Here is a 23,111-nt window from a genome sequence, read left to right as displayed (position 1 = left end):
ATTCTCCTGCCTCAGCCTCCTGAGTAGCTGGATTTACAGGCATGCGCCACCATGCCTGGCTAAGTTTTTGTATTTTTAGTAGAGATGGTGTTTCACCATGTTGACCAGGCTGGTCTAGAACTCCTGACCTTGGGTGATCCACCCGCCTCGGCCTCCCAAAGTGCTGGGATTACAGGCATGAGCCACCACGCCCGGCCTGGGCCTGCTTCTTTCTCTTTTTCTTTTTTTTCATTAGCAGCTTAAAATTGGTGCCTTATTCAGACACAAGCAAAAGGACATTAGCCCAGCTTTGGAAATAGATGTGAGCCCATATATGATTTTCCTAGTTTCTCCTCCCCCTTTGCTTTTTGCTCTCTTGTTAGTATGTTAATTGTTTTCACTCTCTGAATCTTTTTTCCCCATTTCTTTGGCAGACATTTTTACTTGTCTTGGAAGAGTAGGTGAAGAGCTGTTTTTAGGACTCTTTGAAAGGGTACAGTATGGGTGACAGTCTTGGCTAATGGTAACATCCAGGGAGCTGGGGTCAGCGTGAGCTGGAATCAGTTCAAATTAGCAAAGCACTGGCACTCGGTGGCAGGAATACAAGTGACTGCAAAGTGTTAAACACATCTGGAAAGGGATACTGACATCATCCTCAGAATCTGTGGGGAGTTCACATAGCCAGTTAAGACCCATTCCTCTTTGGCCCTATAAAGATTCTTTAAAGAATAATACCCTTAGTGGTTTTCTAGCCAGCTTGCCTGCTCATTTATCTTTGAGGACGACATGCCTTGTGGAGCTCCACAGGCCCCAGAGGGGTATGGATTCTGCATTTGAAAGTGCTGGAGCTGAGAGACTGGGTCTTGGTGGACCACAAGAGGTCTGTTTCTCCTCTACTTATTGTTCCTTTTTTTCCCAGCAGCTGGCATTGCTGTTTAAATGGGTTGTTCTTTGCTGTTTTAAGTTGTTTCATAGTGTTGTGTCAGGATTTGGGTTTTCTGAATACTTTCCAAGCTGGTGACTTGAGTGGTGGTTAGGGAGGAGCTGTTTTAGGGCTGTTCCGGAGCTATAGAGGTCAGGTGTCTAGATACTCCCAGCTTGTCTGTTGAGGAAAATGCTGTTCTCATTGTGCTGTCTTTGGTGGTGCTGTGTGTGGCTCTTTAGATGTGGTTGGAGGTGAGCTGGGGGAGTTAATGAGATCTTTTTTAGGTGCTTTTGATAAAGTAGCCTGCACTACAGGATTCATTGTGCCTTTTTCCCTTAACCTGTGCATTTCTGTCTGCTAGCTTTCTCTGTCTTTCTCATGCCTTTGATTTTCCCAGCTCCTCTTGGTTGAATTAAGTGCTCTGCTATGGTTTAAATGTGTCCCCCAAAGTTTATGTGCTGGAAACTCAATCCTCAATGCAGCAGTTGGGGTGTGGGGCCTAATAAAATAGCCTTTATGAATGAGTTAATGTTGTTAATGTGGTAATAGTTTAGTAATCACAGAGTGGGTGCATTATAAAACAGAATTCAGCCCCTTTTACCCTCTTGCTTTCTTGCACTCTCTTTTCCTTCTGCCTTCTGTAGTGGGATGGTGCAGCAAGAAGACCCTTACCAGATGCAGGCCCCTCAACCTTGGACTTCCTAACATCCAGAACTGTTAAGAAATAAAATTTATTCCTTTCCTTTCCTTTCCTTTTCTTCCTCCTTTCCCTTCTCCTCCCTTTTTTTCCCTTCCCCTCCCTCCCTCTCTCTCTCCCTCCCTCCTTCCCTCCCTTCCTCCTTCCCTCTTTCCCTCTTTCCCTTCCTTCCTTTCCTTCCTTCTCTTCCTTCCTTTCCTTCCCTCCTTCCCTCCTTCCTTCCTTTTTTCCTTTTTATAAATTATGCAGTCTGTGGTATTCTTTTATAGAAGCATGAAATGGACAAAGACAGACTCCATTTTCAAGAGCAAGCACTTTTGTAGTTTCTGAGTGAATTATGACTGCAAAGGAAGTTCTATAGATAGCCTCAGATCCACTACCTAGGAAGCATGCTACCAAGGAGACCTAGGATCTAGGATTTGATCAAGTGCTGGGCAACATGATACGGCTGCAATTTAGCACCTCTGTATATACCTCCAGTTGGCTCAGCCCATCAGGGCTAAAACTACCCCTCATATCCTAGTGTCTCTTGTAGGCAGAAGCCTTGCCTAAACCCTAAGCTGCTTGGCTCACATTCTATCATGTGCTTTTTTTGTAGGGGGTTCAAATACACACAAAAGAAATATGTTGAACCTCCATGCACCCAACCCGCAGATTAAGCAGTTACCTCCATTTTTCCAGATTTGTTTCATCTGCTTCAATCTCCCTAAAAATTTATGTTTGTACAGGAAAAACTGAATAAATGGCTAATTCTCCACCCTACCTCTCATCTTAAGTCACTTTTCAGAGTAGTGAGTTAGTGACCTAGTAACCTTCCCTCTAATGACCAGTAGTTTTTTTTCTGAATACCATTATAAACTCATAGATTATTGTTTGCATTTGATGTATTTCAGGCCATTGCAGTCTTTATTGTTTTGGATGCTTACATTGTCTCATCTAGGTTAATAATTATCTCTTCAAGTTGACTTTCATGTCTTTTTGATGTGATCCTGTTGGACTTTGATGGCTTCCTTGCTTTCTGGCAAAAAAGATGTTCCAGGATCAATATACTGCACCATACATGGAGTCAGCCATTTCTCTAGGGAACCTTGATTCCTTTTAGTAGAGAACACAGTTTGAGGTCTTGGACTGAATGACTTTTGTGAACCTCCTCTCCTGAGACTACAGCCTGCATCCCTGCATATAGCCCGTTTGGAGCTCTTGCTGGGCACCAACAGGTCTCCTAAAACTGCTATATAGTTCTGCCTCACTCTTACAAAGATTCATCTCTTGAGAGTTTTATGCTCTACCCCCAGATGTGGTCTTTCTGGTTCTGAAGCTTTTGCTTCAGTCACCCTGAATTTTGCCAGCCCTATGCATGCTATACCTTGGATTGCCAACTTGCCCTCACTGAAGCCAGTTTCTCTGGTTAGAATCGTTGCCCCAACCCATGCCTAATACTCTAGTAAACAAGGTTCTACCTGGGCTTAGGTTAACTTTTGCTCCTTTGGGCCCTGTGTTCTACCAGCATTCCATTTATCTGAAACTCTCCCTCACCTTAAGAACTTATCTGTTCTTTAATGATTTACTGCTGCTTCCTGGGTTCGAAAGAACCCAGTTCAGGAGTTTCTGTTTTAGTTTGAGATCTTATAGGCCTGTCTCATCAGGTTGGTGTCAGCCCAGCTAGGATTAGGCAGAATTGGGTGGGGGCTGTAGTGCATTTTTGGCACAGCATGTACCTATCTGACTAATTCTCCGTCTTTTCTTTCTTGTTGCAATTCATGGGTCTTAGCATCTTCTGAATGGTATTTAGTAGGTCATCCTGTTGATTTCCTGCTAGGGAGTAGCATACTCTGGCTCTGTACCATTGGCCAAGGGAGTTAAGGATAGATGAAGGGCTGCAGTTTTGTTAAATGGAACAACATGAAGTGATGGCATTGTGAAAAAAAAAAAAAAAAAAAAAAAAGGCTTGGCAGCAGGGCCCATTTGAATGGTTGGTCCTTGGCTCCTGTGTTGATATAGGCAGATCCTTGATGGGAATTTGGAATGATCCCAAATATGGTATTGGTACATCAAGTCATCCTCAAGGTTGTGTGTGTAACAGTCTTGAATGATGTTTTGTCAGTCTTTGGAGATTCTCTGTATAGGGTTTAATCATTTAGTTATTTCAGTTGAGCCTGTTTAGTTTCTTTGCAAGGAGATAAGAAATGTGAAAGAGATGCAGACATTAAGGAAAAAAGTCAGGAGCCTTGTTTCCCCACCCTCTGCTTGGGTTCTGGAACTGGACTCATAGGTGAGTAGTGAAGAGCTGGGCCCAAGCACATTAATCCTAGATCTAGCTCTGCTTTGCGCTCGCTCCAGTTCTTGTATCAAATTCACTTCAAGCCACCCAGAGTAGTATGTAGAGGAGTCATTCAGGACCGTGCTTATACTTCATTGTATCAAATGGGAGATCCAGTAATTTATAGCCTATTATTTCTGGAGCCTGGAGATGGCTCTGCATAAGGTTTGCTGAAGCAAATTTTATTACATTAGAAGAGAACCTAGCTGGCTGCGTCCTACACTGGAAGCTTTTAGATGCTAATAAGGAGGTCATGTAAAGGTCACAGAATGACTCTGGAATCCATTCCCCGCCAAGAAAGAATAATGACAATTCTATGTTGGCCTCTTTTCATTTCCCTTTGATTTTGAGTAATAAATTCTCTCCTCACTTCCCAGCTGAACGGTTTGGGAGTCTGTATTCCCTTGAAAGACTTTGGTCACATACCCATCAGATTAAATCAGGTGAAAACTCTTTGGCCTTCATGAATGTTGAAGGATTTCAAAGGGCTAATGGAAATTCTTCTAGAAGTAACTGCAACCTCCGCCTTCCAGGGTCAAGCGATTTTCCTGCCTCAGCCTCCCGAGTAGCTGGGATTACAGGCGTCCACCACTATGCTCAACTAATTTTTGTATTTTTAGTAGAGATGGGGTTTCACCATGTCGGCCAGGCTGGTCTAGAACTTTTGACCTCAGGTGATCCGCCTGCCTCAGCCTCCCAAAGTGTTGGGATTACAGGTGTGATCCACCGTGCCCAGTTAAACTTCAGTTTTTCATGTTCCATGCATAGGGCAGGGTCTTAGGGAGTGATTCATTCTAGCAGAACTCCCTGGATTTTAAGGCAGGTGTTCCATTTATTAATTGACAAAGGAGGCATATTTCTCCCCTGGTAACCCAAAGATTTAGGTCGTTTTCCCAGAGACTCCATTTCCACTGTGAGGGTTCTTGGAAAACTAAGCAGAGGATGAGGAAAAGTCTGTGAACAAGCTTGCTGGTTTCTCCCTGTCCTACAAAAGAGCATACGTCTTCTGTAACCCAGAAGGCCCTTTTGATTAGTCAAGGCTGGGCAGACTGAGATTAGGGGGGGGGGTGTGTGTGTGTGTGTGTTTGTGTGTCTGTCTTGAGACAGGGTCTCACTCTGTCACCCAGGCTGGAGTGCAGTGGTGAGATCAGAGCTCACTGCAGCTTCCACTTCCTGGGCTCAAGCGATCCTCCTATTTCAGCCTCCAGAGTAGCTGGGACTATACGAATGTTTTACCGCACCCAGTTCATTTTCTAATTTTTTGTAGAGATGAGGTTTCACCGTGTTGCTCAGGCTGGTCTTGAACTCCTGGCCTCACGGGATCCTCCTGCCTTAGTCTCCCAGTGGGCTGGGATTATAGGTATGAGCCACCTCACCTGACCTGCAATGATTTTTCAACAATGTAATTTCTCTTTTACAGAACCACCTAAGCTGAAGATTCCCTTGAGAACAAGTACTGTCCTGTGGTTTCATGACCTTTCTTCCATTTGTGGTTCTTGTGAAGTGGAATTTAAATGACATCTTATCAAGATGGATAAACCCTAGTTTCCCAGTGCTGGAATATAGAAAATGATGGACAAGTAAATCCCACTCAGCACCCATAGTCCAGGCATGGGGACCTCAACACACCTGAGCCCCAGACATCACCTTTCATTGTGAGTAGCTCTGAGATGACACTTCTGCTGTTCCCAATTCCAGCATTAATTGAATTAGATAGTTATTTTATGAAGAATTTTCATATGCCACAATCCTGACCATATCTTCAAGTGAACAGAAAAATTCTATTAAAAAGTCAACCTTCTGTCTCACTCTGTTGCCCAGACTGGAGTGCGGTGGTGCAATTACGGCTCACTGCAGCCTCAACCTCCTGGGCTCAAGCAATCCTCCTGCCTCAGCCTCACAAGTAGCTGGGACTACAGGTGCTTGTCACCACACCTCACTAATTTTCCCATTTGTGTTATATGTGGATTCCACAGGACTGACTTCGAAAACTTGAGTATGCGTGGATTTTGGTATACACAGAAATGGGAGAGCTGGAACTAATCCCCCCATATACCAAGGGACTAATTGTATCTGTTTTTACAATTATACTGTAGGAGACATTATGTTCCATGACAATGGTAATTTTTAATGACAATTTTTAATTGAGTGAAATTACCATAAAAATAATAATAGCAGCTAATATTTACTGAGCTGTTACTAGGTGCCTATAAATAGCATAGATTTTTAAATTCTCCATAATTCTTCCTTATTTCACTTAACCACTCTATCTTAAATTACTCATGCTTGCCTCAGTAGCACACATACTTAAGTTGGAACAATAGAGAGATTGGCATGGCCTCTGTGAAAGAATGACATGCAAATTTGTGAAGCATTCCATATTTTTTAAAAAAAGAAAAAAATTACTCCCAGATTTTCACTGTGTTTGTGCATACGACCTTTTGTTTAAGTTGAATTATATCCAAAGATGAAATTTCCAGAAGTGAGATTAGTGTGAGTCACAGGGCATGAGCATTCTTATTACCCTTGATGTAAATTGCAAAGCTTTCAGGCATGGTGGCTGTCAGCCTGTAATTCCAGCACTTTGGGAGGCTGAGGTGGGAGGATTGCTTGAGGCCAGGAGTTGGAGGAGGCAGTATAATGAGTCACTGTCTGTATGATTTAAAAAAAATTTCCAAGCTTTATCCTGGAAGGCTTATATACATTTTAAACACCACTAATACTGCAAGAAAATGGCCATTTCACTGCACCTTCGCCCACACAGGTATTATAATTTAACAAGTTATTTTCTGTGTGATAAATGAAAGACCTCATATTATTACTTTTACTTTGTCACCCATTTTTTTTTTTTTTTTGAGACGCAGTCTCGCTCTGTCAACCAGGCTGGAGTGCAGTGGTGTGATCTCGGCTCACTGCAACCTCTGCCTCCCAGGTTCAAGTGATTCTCCTGCCTCAGCCTCCTGAGTAGCTGGGATTACAGGCACATGCCACCATGCCCAGCTAATTTTTGTATTTTTAGTAGAAACGGGGTTTCACCATGTTGATCAGGCTGGTCTCGAACTCCTGACCTCGTGATCTACCTGCCTCGGCCTCCCAAAGTGCTTGATTACAGCTGTGAGCCATGCGCCCAGCCTATTTGTCACATATTTTATCTTTCCTTATGTTAGCTTATTAGCTTTATTTCTTTATTGTCCTTTTTTTTTTGAGATGAAGTCTCGCTCTGTCTCCTAGGCCTGAGTGTAGTGGCACAGTCTCAACTCACTGCAGCCTTGACCTCCTAGGCTCAGGTGATCCTTCCACCTCAGTAGTTGGGACTATAGGTACATGCCACTATGCCTGGCCAATTATTTTTATTTTTTTATTTTTACTAGAGACGAGGTCTTGCTTTGTTTCTTAGGCTGGTCTGGAACTCCTGGCCTCAAGCAATCCCCCCACCACCCCCTCCCAAAGTACTGGTATTATAAGCATGAGCCACCATGCCTGGGGTATCTGTGTCTTTTCCATTTATTTATAGAGTTACTTTGTCTTTTACTAATTCAATGATCTGTTTAATCTTTTATTAAATTAGAAAAATAGTAAATACTTTTAAATAAGTGAAAAATTTCCTTCACTCTTTAGACCCATAATCTTATCTCAGGAAATAATTGCTATTGAGAAAATGGGCCATATCCTTCAAGATACGTACATGGTGATTGAACATCACTTCACATTTTCATATTTCGTGGACAGTTGTGCCAATAGCTATTGATCTATCTTAATCCTTTTCATGGTTGCATAATATTTTATTATATGGGTGTATCACAATTTACCAGTACCAGTCAACTGCTGGAGGCATTTAGGCTCCTTCTAATATTTGCTTTGAGCTCTTTATATAATTAAAAATTAACCCCCTCAGCCGGGTGTGGCAGCTCATACCTGTAATCCAAGCACTTTGGAAGGCTGAGGTGAGAGAACTGCCTGAGTGTGGGAGATCACCACCAACCTGGTCAACATAGCGACACTTTGTCTCTACTAAAAATTAAAAAAAAAAAAAATGAGCTACACGTTGCAGTGCACACCTGTAGTCCCAGCTACTGGGGAGGCTAAGACTGGAGGATCACTTGAGTCTAGAAGGTTGAGGCTGCAGTAAGCTATGATCACACCATTGCACTTTAGCTTTGCTAAGAGCAAGACTGCATTTCTTAAACAAAATAAAAATTAGATGGGAATATTGCTCAAGCCCTGGAGGTTGAGGCTGCAGTTAACTGTGATTTCACCACTGCAGTCCAGCCTAGGTGATAGAGCAAGACCCTTTCTCTAAAAATAAAATAAAATAAAAATTAATCTTCTATCATATTTCCCAGTAACACCTTCCCTCCTACGTTTCTCCTAGAAGCCCTTAAATTTTGTTTTCCACATACCATTTAAAACTTTTAAGTGCTGATGTCTGTCTGTGTCATCCCTCTTTTTTTTTTTTTTTTTTTTAGAATGTCTTTTTGTCACTTCTAGCTGGACCTACCATGAAAGACTTCTGAATCCAGGAAGAGAGACTGACTGGGCAACATGTTATTCAGGTACAAAAAGACTTGGACTGTAACTCAAAAATGATCAAATAATAGTGCATGCATCAAGTGCAATGGGAAGCTCTTCTGGAGAGGGAGAGAAGCTTCCAGTTAAGGTGACATTGAAGCCAAGTCCTGTAAGATGAGGAAGAGTTGTATGAGAGTAGGGAGGGGAGGGAAGGGGGAGGTGGAGGGATGGGGATTGGGCTGGGATGGGATGGAGTGAGCTGCCCAGGCAGGGAAACCAGCACTATACAGACCTGAACAATGAAGATGGCACATTTTGTTCAGGGAATGGTGAATTAAGTGTGGCAGGAATGCTTTGGAGAGACGGTCATTTGCTTGTATGGAATTTTGCCCAAGAGACCTCATTACAGTTTCTAATTTTTTGATGTTATCATGCATCACTGCCCTTGTCAGATAGTATCATGATCACAATAACATCAAGCATAATATTTCATTGATTCTCACAAAAACAGGTGGGTGCCACAGTTATCCCCATTATGTGCACAAAATGATGAAGACTTGGGGTTAATGAGCGATTTGCCCAAGCTCACCTGAATATTAAGACTGAGTCAAATGTTAGTCTGGTCTGACTTTAATGCTTGCCTTGTTCATGAGCACCATCCATTGCCTCTCCTATGCAGTTAAGCAGGTAGACAGGTGAGAGAAGAGCCTGTGTGATATCGGGGGAAATTCACCCCTGATATTTCATGTAGGTTCTTTTCTATTTTCCCTGAGTGTCAGCCGGTCTGAGAAATAAAGGGAAAGAGTACAAAAGAGAGAAATTTTAAAGCTGGGTGTCCAGGGGAGACATCACATGTCGGCAGGTTCCGTCATGCCCCCCAAGCCGCAAAACCAACAAGTTTTTATTAGTGATTTTCAAAAGGGGAGGGAGTGTACGAATAGGGTTTGGGTCACAGAGATCACATGCTTCACAAGGTAATAAAATATCACAAGGCAAATGGAGGCAGGGCAAGATCACAGGACCACAGGACTGGGGCAAAATTAAAATTGCTAATCAAGTTTCGGGCACGCATTGTCATTGATAACATCTTATCAGGAGAAAGGGTTTGAGAGCAGACAACCCATCTGACCAAAATTTATTAGGTGGGAATTTCCTCGTCTTGATAAGTCTGGGAGCGCCACACGAGCCCGGGGCTTATTTCATCCCTTATCTATGACTGTAAAAGACAGCCGTCCCCAAAGCGGCCATTTCGGAGGCCTCCCCTTAGGGATGCATTCTCTTTCTCAGGGATGTTCTTTCCTGAGAAAAAGAATTCAGCAATATTTCTCCTATTTGCTTTTGAAAGAAGAGAAATATGGCTCTGTTCCACCCAGCCCACAGGCAGCCAGAGTTTAAGGTTATCTCCCTTGTTCCCTGAAATTGCTGTTATCCTGTTCTTTTTTCAAGGTGCCCAGGTTTCATATTGTTTAAACAACTTGTGCAGTTTATGCAATTATCACAGGGTCCTGCGGGGACATTCATCCTCAGCTTACGAAGATGACCGGATTAAGAGATTAAAGTAAAGACAGGCATAGGAAATCACAAGGGTATTGATTGGGGAAGTGATAAGTGTCCATGAAATCTTCACAATTTATCTTCAGAGATTGCAGTAAAGACAGGCGTAAGAAATTATAGAATTATTAATTTGGGGAACTAATAAATGTCCATGAAATCTTCACAATTTATGTTCTTCATCCGTGGCTTCAGCAGGTCCCTCCATTCGGGGTCCCTGACTTCCCACAACACGTTTCTCTCTACTCACAGACTTCTGACCAAATGTATGTGCAGAGTTTCTACACCGATTCTCCAACTCTCTGGATACCAACCGCATATCCCGCAATTGCATTCTGACACTACCTAGAGTTAGCGCAGAACCCACAGGTTAGGGGCTCAGTCCCACAAGACCACCCTCACTTCAGATGCCAGTTGCAAGTCCTAGGTTGTCACCTGTATTTTGACCAACCAGTTAGAAATCAGGGTTTCCCATGACCTTCTTCTTGAGTTTAATTATTTACTAGGACAACTCACAGAACTTAGAAAAACAGGTTTTTTTCTTTTCTTTTTAAGAGACAGGGCCTCGCTCTGTTGTCCAGGCTGGTGTGCAGTGGTGCAATCATAGCTCATTGAAGCCTCAACCTCCAGGGCTCAAGTGATTCTCCTGCTTCAGCCTCTCACATAGCTGGAATTATAGGGTTCCCACCACCACATCTGGCTAATTTCTTTTATTTTTTGTATAGATGGGGTCTTCTTATGTTGCCCAGGCTGGTCTCAAATGCCTAGGCTCAGGTGATTCCACCCACCTCTGCCTCCCAAAGTGCTGGGATTACAGGCATGAGCCAGCGCATCTGGCCACCTTATTTTCTATTACTGGCCCAATGTAATGGCTCCATCTCAGGAACAGCCAATGAAAGAGATGCACAGGACAAGGTAAGTGGGGAGGGGCACAGAGCTTCCATGCTCTCTGTTGGGCACACTACCCTCCCAGGACCTCCTTGTGTTTAGCAACACAGAAGCTCTCCAAACCCTGCTGTTTGGGTTTTTATGGAGGCATGTTTGATAAAATCGTTGGCCATTGGTAGTTAAGTCAATTTCCAGTTCCTTTTGCCTCCTGGAGTTCAGCAGGTGAGGCTGAAAGTTCCAAGCCTCAAAAAATGTGGTTGGGGTCAGGTGCGGTGGCTCACTCCTGTAATGCTAGCAGTTTGGAAGGCTGAGGCACATGGACCACTTGAGGTCAGGAGTTTGAGACCAGCCTGACCAACATGGTGAAACCCCGTTTCTACTAAAAATAACAACAATTAGCTAGAAGTTGTGGCACATCCCTATAATTCCAGCTACTCGGGAGGCCGAGGCAGGAGAATTGCTTGAACCCGGGAGGTGGAGGTTGCAGTGAGCTGAGATTGTGCCATTGCACTCCAGCTTGGGCTACAAGAGCCAAACTCCATTTAAAAAAAAATGCGGTTGCTTTCTCTGGCAGCTAGCCCTCCTCCTGAAGCAGTCTAGGAGCTTGCAGCCACCGTGTTAGCTCAACAGCATCCCACATGCATTCTTACCATGCTGCAGATCTGAAAGACCTTAGAGGCCCTTGTGTCAGGAACCTGGGACTAAGACTAAATATCAAAACAGAAAATGCTGCTATTACCTCTGTCACAAAGGGCTTTTTAAGAGCTTTGGAAGCTCTGTGCCAGGAACCAGGGGCAGAGACCAAATGTATATTTCTTTTCTTATATTTGAGACAGAGTCTCACTCTGCCACTGAGGCTGGAGTGCAGTGATGTGATCATAGCTCACTGCAGCCTTGACCTCCTAGGCTAAAGCAATCCTCCCACATTAGCCTCTCCAGTAACTGGAACTACAGGCGTGCATCACCATGTCCAGCTGATTTTAATTTTAATTTTGTAAAGACAGGGTCTTCCTATTTTCCCCAGGCTGATCTCTAACTCTTGGCCTCAAGCAATCCTTCCTCTTTGGCCTCCCAAAATGTTGGGATTACAGATGGGAGCCCCCATACCTACCAATCACAAGGATCTTTATAAGAGAAGGAGGTAGGAGAGTCAGAATTAGAGAAAGTGATGTGGTAATGGAAGAAGAGGTCAGAGAGGGAGATTTGAAGATGCTGTACTTCTGGCCTTGAATATGGAGTCACGAGGTAAGTCAAGGAATGGGGGTGGCTTCTAGAAGCTGGAAAAGGCAAAGGAGCACATTCTGTCTAGAGCCTCCCCCAGAAGGAATGCAGCCCCTCTGACACCTTGACTTTAGCCTTAATAGACCTAGTTGGACTTCTGGCCCCCAGAACTGTAAGATGGTAGATTTGTGGTGTTTGAAGCCACTAAATGTAGGGTACTTTGTTGTAGCAACAACCAAAAATGAACGTGAAGCTGGGACCTCATGTTACAGTTGCTGACGCCTGTAATCCCAGAATTTTAGGAGGCTGAGGTAGGAGGATCGCTTAAGCCCAGGAGCTTAAGACCAGCCTGGGCAACATAATGAGACCTCATGTCTAAAAAAAATTTTTTTAAAAGGCCAGGCTCAGTGGCTCACATTTGTAATCCCAGCACTTTGGGAGGCCGAGGAGGGTGGATCACAAGGTCAGAAGTTCAAGACCAGCCTAGCCAAGATGGTGAAACCCCATCTCTACTAAAAATACAAACATTAGCCAGGTGTGGTGGTGGGTGCCTGTAATCCCAGCTACTCAGGAAGCTGAGGCAGAGAATCAGTTGAACCCAAAAGGCAGACATTGCAGTGAGCTGACATCGCACCCTTACACTTCAGCCTGGGCGACCAAAACTCCATCTCAAAAAAAAAAAAAAAAAAAAGCCAGGTGTTGTGGCATGCAGCTGTAGTCTCAGTTCCTAGGGAGGCTGAGGCGGGAGGATTGTTTAAGCCTGGGAGGTTGAAGTTGCTGTGAGCTGTGATTGCACCAGTGTACTCCAGCCTGGGCAATAAAGCAAGACCTTGTTTCAAAAAGAAAGAAAGCAATGAGCATGGTGGGAATGGGGACAGATGACAATGTTAAGTAGAGTGGTCAGGGTCGGCCTCATAAGTGAATATTGAGCAAAAGTTTGAAGCAGGTGATGGAGCTGGCCAAGGTGCTGAGGGAAGAGCATTGTAGGCTGAGTCAACAGGATCTTTATCCTGTTGGATAAAGGAGGAAACTCTCTGGTGTGTCTGAGGCTCTGGAAGGAGGCCAGTGGAGCAAAGAGATAGAGGGAGCAAAGTCAGCAAGGAGGCCAGGGAGTTACTGGGCTGGGATTGGTTCAGATCGTGTAAGCCCTGGGATGCTATTGCTGGGGCTTTGGCTTTTACTCTGACTAAAATGGGAACCACCGAGGGCTTCTGAGCAGAGAGGCGACATGGTCTGTCTCCTGATTTAAAAGCACGACCTGGCTGCCAAGTTGAGAAAGACTATGGGAAGATTTGGGTAGAAGCGTGGGGGCCAAGCTGTGGCAGCATCCCGGTGGGAGATGATAGTGATCCTGACCGGGTTCACGGTGGTGGTGAGAGATGGTCAGAGCATGGATACATGTTGAAGTCAGTCAGTAGGATTTCCTGACAGACTGGATGTGAGCTGTGAGAGAAGGCAGTGGCCAAGGTTGAGTTTGATTCTAATTGAATTATTAAGTAATTTTAAAAAACACTACTGCCTTTCCCAATCCTACCAAGTAAAGGATGCTAGATAAAAGAAATCTCAAGTCAGGCCAGGTGCAGTGGCTCACACCTATAGTTCCAACAGTTTGAGAGGCAGAGATGGGAGTATGTTTGAAGGCCATGAGTTTGAGAGCAGCCTGGGCAACATAGCAAGACCTCCTCTCTAAAAAAACAACAAAAAAATAAATTTAAAAAAATAAATATAGCCAGACATGATGGTATGTACCTATGGCCCCAGTTACTCATGTGGCTGAGATGGGCAGATCTCTTGATTCTAGGAGTTTGAGGCCAGCTTGGGCAACATAGCAAGACTTCTCTCTCTACAAAAATGAAAAAAAATGCCTGACATGGTGGTACTTTCCTGTATTCCCAGGTATGGGGGCAGCTGAGGCAGGAGCATCTCTTGAGCCCAGTTGGTCAAGGTTGCAGTGAGCTATGATTATACAACTGCACTCCATCCTGGGTGACAGAGTGGGACCCTGTCTCAAAATACAAATACACATGAAATCTCAAGTCAGACCAGTCCCTTCTAGGCTATGTAGGCCTTGTAACCACATAGCTGTATGATCAGGTTTGTGTGGCTGTGGATGAGGAGACCCCTGTCCAATTGTCGGCTTTGTAATCAGTTTATTTTTCAATATAGTAATCAAATATATTTCATCATACTTGATGGTCTCAGATATGTGTGGATTTTGGAGTTCCCCTTGGAACAGGTTGTAACATCTTATTGGCTCCATAATTCCGTAATTTTTAAAATCTGATCAGTTTTTAATAAGATCAGAGTTGATATTAGACTACCTAATCAGTTTCGTTAATGAGAAAATGAAATTGTGTTGTTTGCATTTTATCCAAGTTGGCTGTCATATTGGCTACATCTCATCAATACTTGAACAAATGCAAAATTAGAGCTTATCATGAAACACAATGTAATTCTTGAAGAAGATGCCATTTCTTTTTTTTTTTTTTTTTTTTTTAAGATAGAGTCTTTCTCTTGTCACCCAGGCTGGAGTGCAATGGTACGATTTTGGCTCACTGCAACCTTCACCTTCTGGGTTCAAGCAATTCTCCTGCCTCAGCCTCCCGAGTAGCTGGGATTACAGGCGCCCGCCACCACACCCAGCTAATTTTTGTATTTTTAGTAGAGATGGGGTTTCACCATGTTGGCCAGGCTCGTCTGGAGCTCCTGACCTCAGGCAATCTGCCTGCCTCAGCCTCCCAAAATGCAAGGTGTACAGATGTGAGCAACCACGCCTGGCCTCCATTTCTTTTTTGTAGTCTTTAATAAACAGCTGCTATCATTGCAGACTTGCTATTTAGGCACTTAGGAATTTTTCACTAGAAGGCATGTAAAGAAGGACCATGGGCATTTGTAATGAATTTAGCATTTATTCTTTGACTACATGACTGTCCCCAGAGCCGTAACTTTATTAATGAATTTTTTAGAAGCCATTTAGCTAGCAACTGAGCCTAACCAGCCACTCACCCTCGTTATTCAGTGCTCTTTTACTATTGTCTATTTCTCCTCCAACTTGGCTACATTCACAAAGTGATAAAAACCTGCATTTGTTTTCTTTCCTTTTCAGAGACAGGGTCTTGCTCTGTTGCTCAGGCTACAGTACAGTGACATGATCATGGTTCACTGTAGCCTCAAACTCCTGGGCTCAAGCAGTTTTCTCACTTCAGTCTCCCAAGTAGCTGGGACTACAGACATGTGCCACCATGTCCAGCTAATGTTTTCATTTTTTATCATAGAGACGGGATCTTGCCAGGTTGCTCAGACTGGGCTCAAAACTCCTGACCTCAAGTGATCCTCCTGCCTCAGCCTCCCAAAGTGCTGGGATTACAGGCAGGCATGACCACCTGTGCCAAGCCCCCTATTATCATTATTTTAAATAATAGCTTTATTAAAATATGATTCACATACCATTCACTTTATTTATTGAAATCTGCAATTCAATAGGTTTTAGAATATTCACAGAGCTGTGCATCGATCACCACAGTCACTTTTAGAAGCTTTCATTACCCTGTAGAGAAATCCATACCCCTTAGCCACTACCTCCTACTCTCCCCACCTACCTTCGCCCCCAGCCTTAGGCAACCATTGATTAATTTTTTTGTCGCTATAGATTTGCCTAATCTGGACAAATAGAATTGTACAATGTGTGATCTTTTGTGGCTTTTTTTCCCTCTTAGCACAGTGTTTTCAAAGTTCCTTTATGTCATAGTGTGTATCAATATTTCATTCCTTCTATGGCAGTATTCCATGGTAGAGACACACTGCATTTTGTTTATCTGTTCATCAGTTGGTGGATATTTGGCTTGTTTCCATGTATTCCATGTATTGGTCATTATGAATAATGCTGCTATGAAGATTGTTGTACAAGTTTTTGTGTGGACGTATATTTTTATTTTTCTGGGATATATGCCTAAGAGTGAAATTGTTGCATTATAGGATGACTGTACATTTAGCCTTTTGAGAAACTGCCAGACTGTTTTCTAAAGTGGCTACACCAGTTGGGTGCAATGGCTCACACCTGTAATCCCAGCTACTCAGGAGGCTCAGCTAGGAGGATGGCTTGAGCCCATGAATTCAAGACCAGCCTGGGCAAGATAGTGAAACCCGGTCTTGATTTTTAAAAAATCCAATTAAAATGACAAGAAAAGAAATACCCAAACAAAATGGTTACACGATTTTATGTTCCCACCAGTAATATATGTGGGTTCCAATTCCTCCACATCTTCACTGACATTTTTTTTTTTTTTTCTAGATAGGGGCTTGCTCTGTCTCTCAGGCTGCAGTGCAATGATGCCATCACAGTTCACTGCAGCCTTGACCTCCCAGGCACAAGTGATTCTCTCATCTCAGCCTCCTGAGTAGCTGAAAATTGCAGGTGTACGCCACCATGCCTGGCTAATTTTTATATTTTTTTCTGTAGTGATGGGATTTTACCATGTTGCCCAGGCTGATCTCATACTCCTGGTCTCAAGTGATCTGCCCACCTCAGCCTCCCTAAGTTCTGGAATTACAGGCTGCCACCATGCCCGGCCTTCACCAACATTTGCCATTATCTGTGTTTTTTTTTTTTCCTTTATACCTTAAAGCAGTATGAGAACAAGTGTCTTCAATTATAGGAAACAGTATAATCCCAGGGCATTGGGAGGCTGACAGGAAGATGTCTTGATGCCAGGAGTTTTTGTTGTTGTTGTTGTTTTTGACAGAGTCTCGCTCTGTCACCCAGGGTGGAGTGCAGTGATGGGGTCCACTGCAACCTCCGCCTCCCAGGTTCAAGTGATTCTCCTGCCTCAGCCTCCCGAGTAGCTGAGACTACAGGTACACGCCACTACTGCCCAGCTAATTTTTGTATTTTTGATAGAGTCAGAGTTTCACCATGTTGGCCAGGCTGGTCTTGAACTCCAGACTTCAGGTGATTTGCCTGCCTCAGCCTCCCAAAGTGCTGGGATTACAAGCATGAGCCACCATGCCCAACCTGACGCCAGGAGTTTTAGACTAGCCTGGGCAACCTAGCAAGACCTTGTCTCTACAGAATATTTAAAAATTAGCCAAATGTGGTGGTGCCTGTGTATAGTCTCTCTCCCTCTCTCTTTTTTTTTTCTTTCTAACTTTTTGTGACATGGTCTGGCTCTGTCACCCAGGCTGAAGTGCAGTAGTGTGATCATGGCTCACTGCAGCCTGAAACTCCTGGGATCAAGTGATTGATCCTCCCTCCTCATCCTACCAAGTAGTAGGGACCACAGGTGTATGCCACCCAGGTCTTGCTATGTTGCCCAGACTGGTCTTGAGCTCCTGGCCTCAAGCAATCCTCTCACCTTGGCCCCCCACAGGGCAAAGATTACAGGTATGAGCCACCATGCCTGGCCCCTACCCTGCCTATTGAGAACCAAAAGAAGGATCCAAATTCTCCTTAGCTCAACTCGAGCCATTTCCTGATTGCTTCATCAGCAAGGAGCTTGTTATTGGGCTGTCCAGGCCTCCCAAGCAGCACAGAAATGAGGTGAAGGAGTTTTCCTGCTGCTCCACTCTGTAAGGAGTTGGAGGGTGATGTTTACTCGTTTGCAGAGAGAGATGCCTTGTAGGCACCTCAGGATGGAGAGGACCCTGATTCCAATGTCCTTTTTTTCTTTCGAAACAGGACCTTGCCCTGTCACTCAGGATGGAGTTCAGTGGTCCAATCATGGCTCATTTTAGCCTCAAACTCCCAGGCTCAAGCAGTCCTACCATGTCAGCCTTCCCAGTAGCTGGGACTACAGGCAAGCATCGTGACACTCAGTGAATTTCGTTTTTATTTTTTTGTAGAGATGGGGCCTCAGTATGTTGCCACGGCTGACCTTGAACTCCTACACTCAAGGGATTTTCCTGACCTGGCCTCCCAAAGTATTGGTATTACAGGCATGAGCCATTGTGCCCACCGTCTCTGGTTCTTAACCTTCTGCCTCCCTCGTCCAGTTTTAAAGAATGTGTGTAATTACATGGGCTCTCCTAGATACTCCAGGATAATCTTGTTTTAAGGTCAGCTGACGAGCAACATTAATTTTATCTGCACTCTTAATTCCACCTTTCTATGTAATTGTGCTGTGTAACATAGGACATGAGCAATTGGTGGGGGTGGGGGTTATTACTTTGGCCACCACAGTAACTATTTTATGCCAGGTACTCAGCTAAGCACTGGTGAATTAAGCATGAATAACACACACTCCCTAATCTCCATCCATTCTTGGGAGGAGCACCTCACCTGCCATGCTCCTGAGAATCTGGGGAGTCAAAGAAGTCTTCCATGAGGAGGTGATGCCAAAGCGGACAAGTGACAGAGGAGTCAAAGCTAGCTAGGAAGAGAGTAGAGGTTTAAGGGGAAACATATTATAAGCAGAGGATATCACCCACTTCAGAGACTCCCAGAGGAGAAAGAGTTTGCATTGAAGGGGCAGATGAGGCTCAGTTGGACTCCACAGCAGATGAAATGGAGAGGGGCAAGCAGTGAGGCTGCCTTGCAAGGCAGGGCAGAGCAGGGGCTGTTAAGGAGTTTGGACTTAATCCCTGAGGCAAGGAGAAGTGATGTAAATGGGGGAGTAACATGATGAGATTCATGGATTAGAGACATGGCTCAGGCTGCTGTAGAGAAGGCACCAGGGAGAGCGGATGGCTCAATGGGTGTGCAGGAGACCTCTCACTGAGTTTAGGGAGAGGTTTTTTAAACAGAAGAAGTTTGAGTAATTTAAATGATGATGGGAAGGAGCTAAAAGTGGGGGATAGGTTAAAGATACAGGAAAGTGGGAGGAAGAACTGACAAGTGAGGTTCCAGAGAGGGCAGGAGAAGAGGAGATTCTCACAGGGGGATTAACACTTTCTTTTCTTTTTTCTTTCTGAGACAGAGTCTCACTCTGTCACCCAGGCTGGAGTGCAGTGGCACAATCTTGGCTCATTGTAGTGCAGACTTCCCAGGCTTAAGGGGTTCTCCCACCCCAGACTCCCAAGTAGCTGGAACTACGGGTGTGCACCACCACCACACCTGGCTAATGTTTCTTTTTTTGGTAGACACAGAGTCTCACTATTTTGTGCTGATTGGTCTCCAACTCCTGGCCTCAAGTGATCCTCCTGCCTAGGCTTCCCAAATTGCTGGGATTACAGGCATGAGCCACAATGCCTGGCCTCTGATAGTTCTGTATTCTCTAGAGTTGTCTTTACTTTGTGCTAGTGTGTCCCTCATTGTGCTAATCCTCTGTAAAAATTAATACCTTTTCTTTTTTTCAAGATGGAGTTTCACTCTTGTTGCCCAGGCTGGAGTGCAATGGCGCTATCTTGGCTCAGCGCAACCTCCACCTGCCTGGTTCAAGCGATTCTCCTGCCTCGGCCTCCCGAGTAGTTGGGATTACAGGCATGTGCCACCATGCCCAGCTAATTTTGTATTTTTAGTAGAGATGGGGTTGCTCCATGCTGGTCAGGCTGGTCTCGAACTCCTGACCTCAGGTGATCTGTCTGCCTTGGCCTCCCACAGTGCTGGGATTACAGGCATGAACCATTGTGCCTGGCCAAAATTAATACTTTTTATATTAAATTTACATATATATACATTTTTTCTTTTTGATACCGGGTCTCGCACTGTCACCCAGGCTGGAGTACAGTGGCACAACCTCTGCTCACTGCAGCCTCCACCTGCCAGGCTCAAGCAATTCTCCTGCCTCAGCCTCCCGAGTAGCTGGGATTACAGGTAAGTGCCACCACACCCAGCTGATGTTTGTGTTTTTTGTAGAGACGAGGTTTCGCCATGTTTCCCAGACTGTTCTCAAACTCCTGAGCTCAAAGCAGTCCACCCATCTTGGCCTCCTAAAGTGCTGGGATTACAGGTGTGAGCCACCTTGCTCATTCTAGTTTAAACTTTTGAATGGTTTGTGTCTCCCGATTGGACTCCCTACAAGTACAGAGTCGATGCTAGGAAGGGTACCAGGAGATAGACACACACAGATGGGATTTGGGAGTAGGTTTGGTTATCCAAGGAGCAGTGCTGAGCTCCTTGCTTAATGGGATATGGGATGCTGGTGATTTCCAGGAAGTGACTTCACAATGACTCAAGCTACCATATACTGTTGATTGTGAAATGCCAGTTGAAGCATATGTCCTGTGAGCTTAGGGCTGCTACAGGTTGACCACTGCAGCAGTAAAGATGACTCTGAAGAATGGCATGGGATGGATCCTTTCGAATGCACTTGAGCAGCGGTCTCCAACCACAGGGCCACAGAGCTGGAGGTGAGCAGCAGGTGAGTGAAGGGAAACTTCATCTGTATTTCTAGCCCCTCCCATCGCTTGCATGACCACCTGAGCTCCATGTCCTGTCAGATCAGCAGCAGCATTAGATTCTCATAGGAACACAAACTCTGTTGTGAAGTGTGCATGCGAGGGATCTAGGTTGTGTACGCCTTAAGAGACTCTAATGCCTGATATTCTGTTACTGTCTCCCATCACCCCAGATGGACAGTCTAGTTGCAGGAAAACAAGCTCAGAGATCCCACTGAGTCTACGTTATAGTGAGTTGTAGAATCATTTCATTATATATTACTATGTAGTAATAATAGAAATAAAGTGCACAATATATGTAATGCACTTGAATCATCCTGAAATTATTCCCTCACTCCCAGTCTGTGGAAAAATTGTCTTCCACACATTCACTCTGTTTTATGGTAGAGGCAGGGTCTTAATATATTGCCCAGGCTGATCTCAAACTCCTGGCCTCAAGTAATAGACCTCTCTCAGCCTCCCAAAGTGCTGAGATTACAGGCATAAGCCACCACCCTCAACCAAGACTTTCTTAAACCAAATAAAAATTAAGTGAGATTACTTGAGCCCAGGTGGTCAAGGCTGCAGTGAGCCTGATTGCACCACTGCACTCCAGCCTAGGTGACGGAGTGAGACTGTCTCAAAAAATAAAATAAAATACAAATTAACCCTTTATGACGTTCCCAGTAACTTTCCCTCCTAAGTGTTCCCCACAAATCTTTGAATTCTGTTTAATTTTCACATAACATTTAAGACATTTAAGAACTTATGTCTGTCTGTGTCATCCCTTTATGTCAAAAGATGTCTTTTTGTCACTTCCAGCTGGATCTACCATGAACGACTTCTGAATCCAGGAAGAGAGACTGACTGGGCAACATGTTATTCAGGTACAAAAAGATTTGGACTGTAACTCAAAAATGATCAAATGATAGTGCATGCATCAAGTGCAATGGGAAGCTCTTCTGGAGAGTGAGAAAAGCTTCCAGTTAAGGTGACATTGAAGCCAAGTCCTGAAAGATGAGGAAGAGTTGTATGAGAGTGGGGAGGGAAGGGGGAGGTGGCAGGATGGGGAATGGGCTGGGATGGGATGGAGCAAACTGCCCAGGAAGGGAAACCAGCACTGTACAGACCTGAACAACGAAGATGGCATATTTTGTTCAGGGAATGGTGAATTAAGTGTGGCAGGAATGCTTTGTAGAGACAGTAATTTGCTTGTATGGAATTTTGCCTGAGAGACCTCATTGCAGTTTCTGATTTTTTGATGTCGTCATCCATCACTGTCCTTGTCAAATAGTTTGGAATGGGTATAATGATGACAATAACCCCAAGCGTAATATTTCTTTAATTCTCACAGAATCACAGGTAGGTGCCACAGTTATCCCTATTTGATGAATGGAGTGATGAAGCCTTGGGAATAATGAATGATTTGCCCAAGCTCACCTGGATATTAAGACTGAGTCAAATGTTGGGTCTGGTGTGACTTTAATGTTTGCTTTGTTCATGAGCACCACGTATTGCCTCTCCTATGCAGTTAAGCGGTAGACAGGTGACAGAAAAGCCCATGTTTGTCTCTACTCACACACTTGTGACTGAATGTATGTATGGAGTTTCTACACCAAATTCTTCAGTGCTCTGGATATTAACTGGGTGTCCCATGACTTTATTCTGACACTACCTGGAGTTAGCACAGACCCTACAAGTTAGGGCCTCAGTCCCACGAGACCATCCTGAGTTCAGATGCCAATGGCAAGTCCTAAGTTGTCACCTGTACTTTTGACCAACCTGTTACAAATCGGGGGTTCCCATAACTGTTTTCTTGGGTTTAATAATTTGCTAGAACAGTTTATGGAACTCAGAAAAACAGTTTATTTTCTTTTTTTCTGAGAGAGAGGGTCTTATTTTGTTGCCCAGGCTGGTGTGCAATGGTGCAGTCATAGCTCATTGCAGCCTTGATTGTCTGGGCCCCAGTGGTTCTCCCATCTCAGCCTCCCTAGTAGCTGAGACTACATGCCTGCAACACCACATCTGGCTAGTTTCTTTTATTTTTTGTATAGATGGGGTCTTGTTGTGTTGGCCAGGCTGGCCACAAATTCCTGGTCTCAAGTGATCCTCCCACCTCAGCCTCTGAAAGTGCTGGGATTACAGATGTGAGCCACCACATCTGGCCAGTTCATTTCCTATTACTGGTTCATTGTGAAGGATACATCTCAGAAACAGTCAATGAAAGAGACGTGCATGCTGGATGCAGTGGTTCATGCCTGTAATCTCAGCACTTTGGGAGGACAAGGTGGGAGGATCGCTTAAACTCAGGAGTTTGAGACCAGCCTGGGCAACATGGTGAAAACCTGTCTCTATAAAAAATTTAAAAAAAAAAAAAATAATAACCGGTGTGGTGTTGTGCACCTAGAGTTCCAACTTCTAGGGAAGCTGAGATGAGAGGATGCCTTGAGCTGCGGACTGGGGAGGCTTAGGTTACAGTAAGCTGAGATTGTGCCACTGCACTCTAGCTTGGACAAAAGAGCCTGATCCTGTCTCAAAAAAAAAGAAAGATACCCAGGGCAAGTTAAGTTCGGAGGAGCACAGAGCTCCCATGCCCTCTGTTGAACATGCGACCCTCCCAGCATCTCCTGTGTCCAGCAACCCTGAAAGCTCTGCAAACCCCATTCAGGGTGTTTATGGAGGCTTTATTATGCAAGCATGATTGATAAAAT

At 44.3% G+C, this 23,111-nt stretch overlaps 1 protein-coding gene, 1 non-coding gene and 1 pseudogene across 6 annotated transcripts in view; all 3 read left to right on the top strand.

Moving 5' to 3' along the window:
• The window catches only part of LOC129032752 (uncharacterized), a 32,453-nt gene extending 14,312 nt beyond the window's left edge, over nucleotides 1-18,141 (top strand). The window contains exons 6-9 of one of the 5 annotated variants that reach the window (XM_063661378.1): nucleotides 5,342-5,576; nucleotides 8,388-8,474; nucleotides 10,707-10,896; nucleotides 17,929-18,141. In XM_063661378.1, coding sequence (XP_063517448.1) covers nucleotides 5,342-5,439 — 98 coding nt within the window. In that variant the 3' untranslated portion in view covers nucleotides 5,440-5,576; nucleotides 8,388-8,474; nucleotides 10,707-10,896; nucleotides 17,929-18,141. The other 4 variants (XM_063661379.1, XM_054480544.2, XM_063661377.1 and 1 more) reach the window with 4 other exon arrangements.
• On the top strand, nucleotides 6,204-6,307 carry LOC129034351 (U6 spliceosomal RNA). Its single transcript, XR_008501851.1, has one exon. It is a non-coding gene; the product is annotated as a U6 spliceosomal RNA (small nuclear RNA).
• Nucleotides 18,010-23,111, top strand: part of LOC129032989 (putative uncharacterized protein FLJ44672) — a 53,837-nt pseudogene continuing 48,735 nt past the window's right edge.

Source organism: Pongo pygmaeus, chromosome 2, assembly GCF_028885625.2.
Source record: "Pongo pygmaeus isolate AG05252 chromosome 2, NHGRI_mPonPyg2-v2.0_pri, whole genome shotgun sequence".
NCBI lineage: Eukaryota > Metazoa > Chordata > Mammalia > Primates > Hominidae > Pongo > Pongo pygmaeus.
Note: the sequence above shows the minus strand (reverse complement) of the source record. Positions and strands in the feature narration are given on the sequence as shown.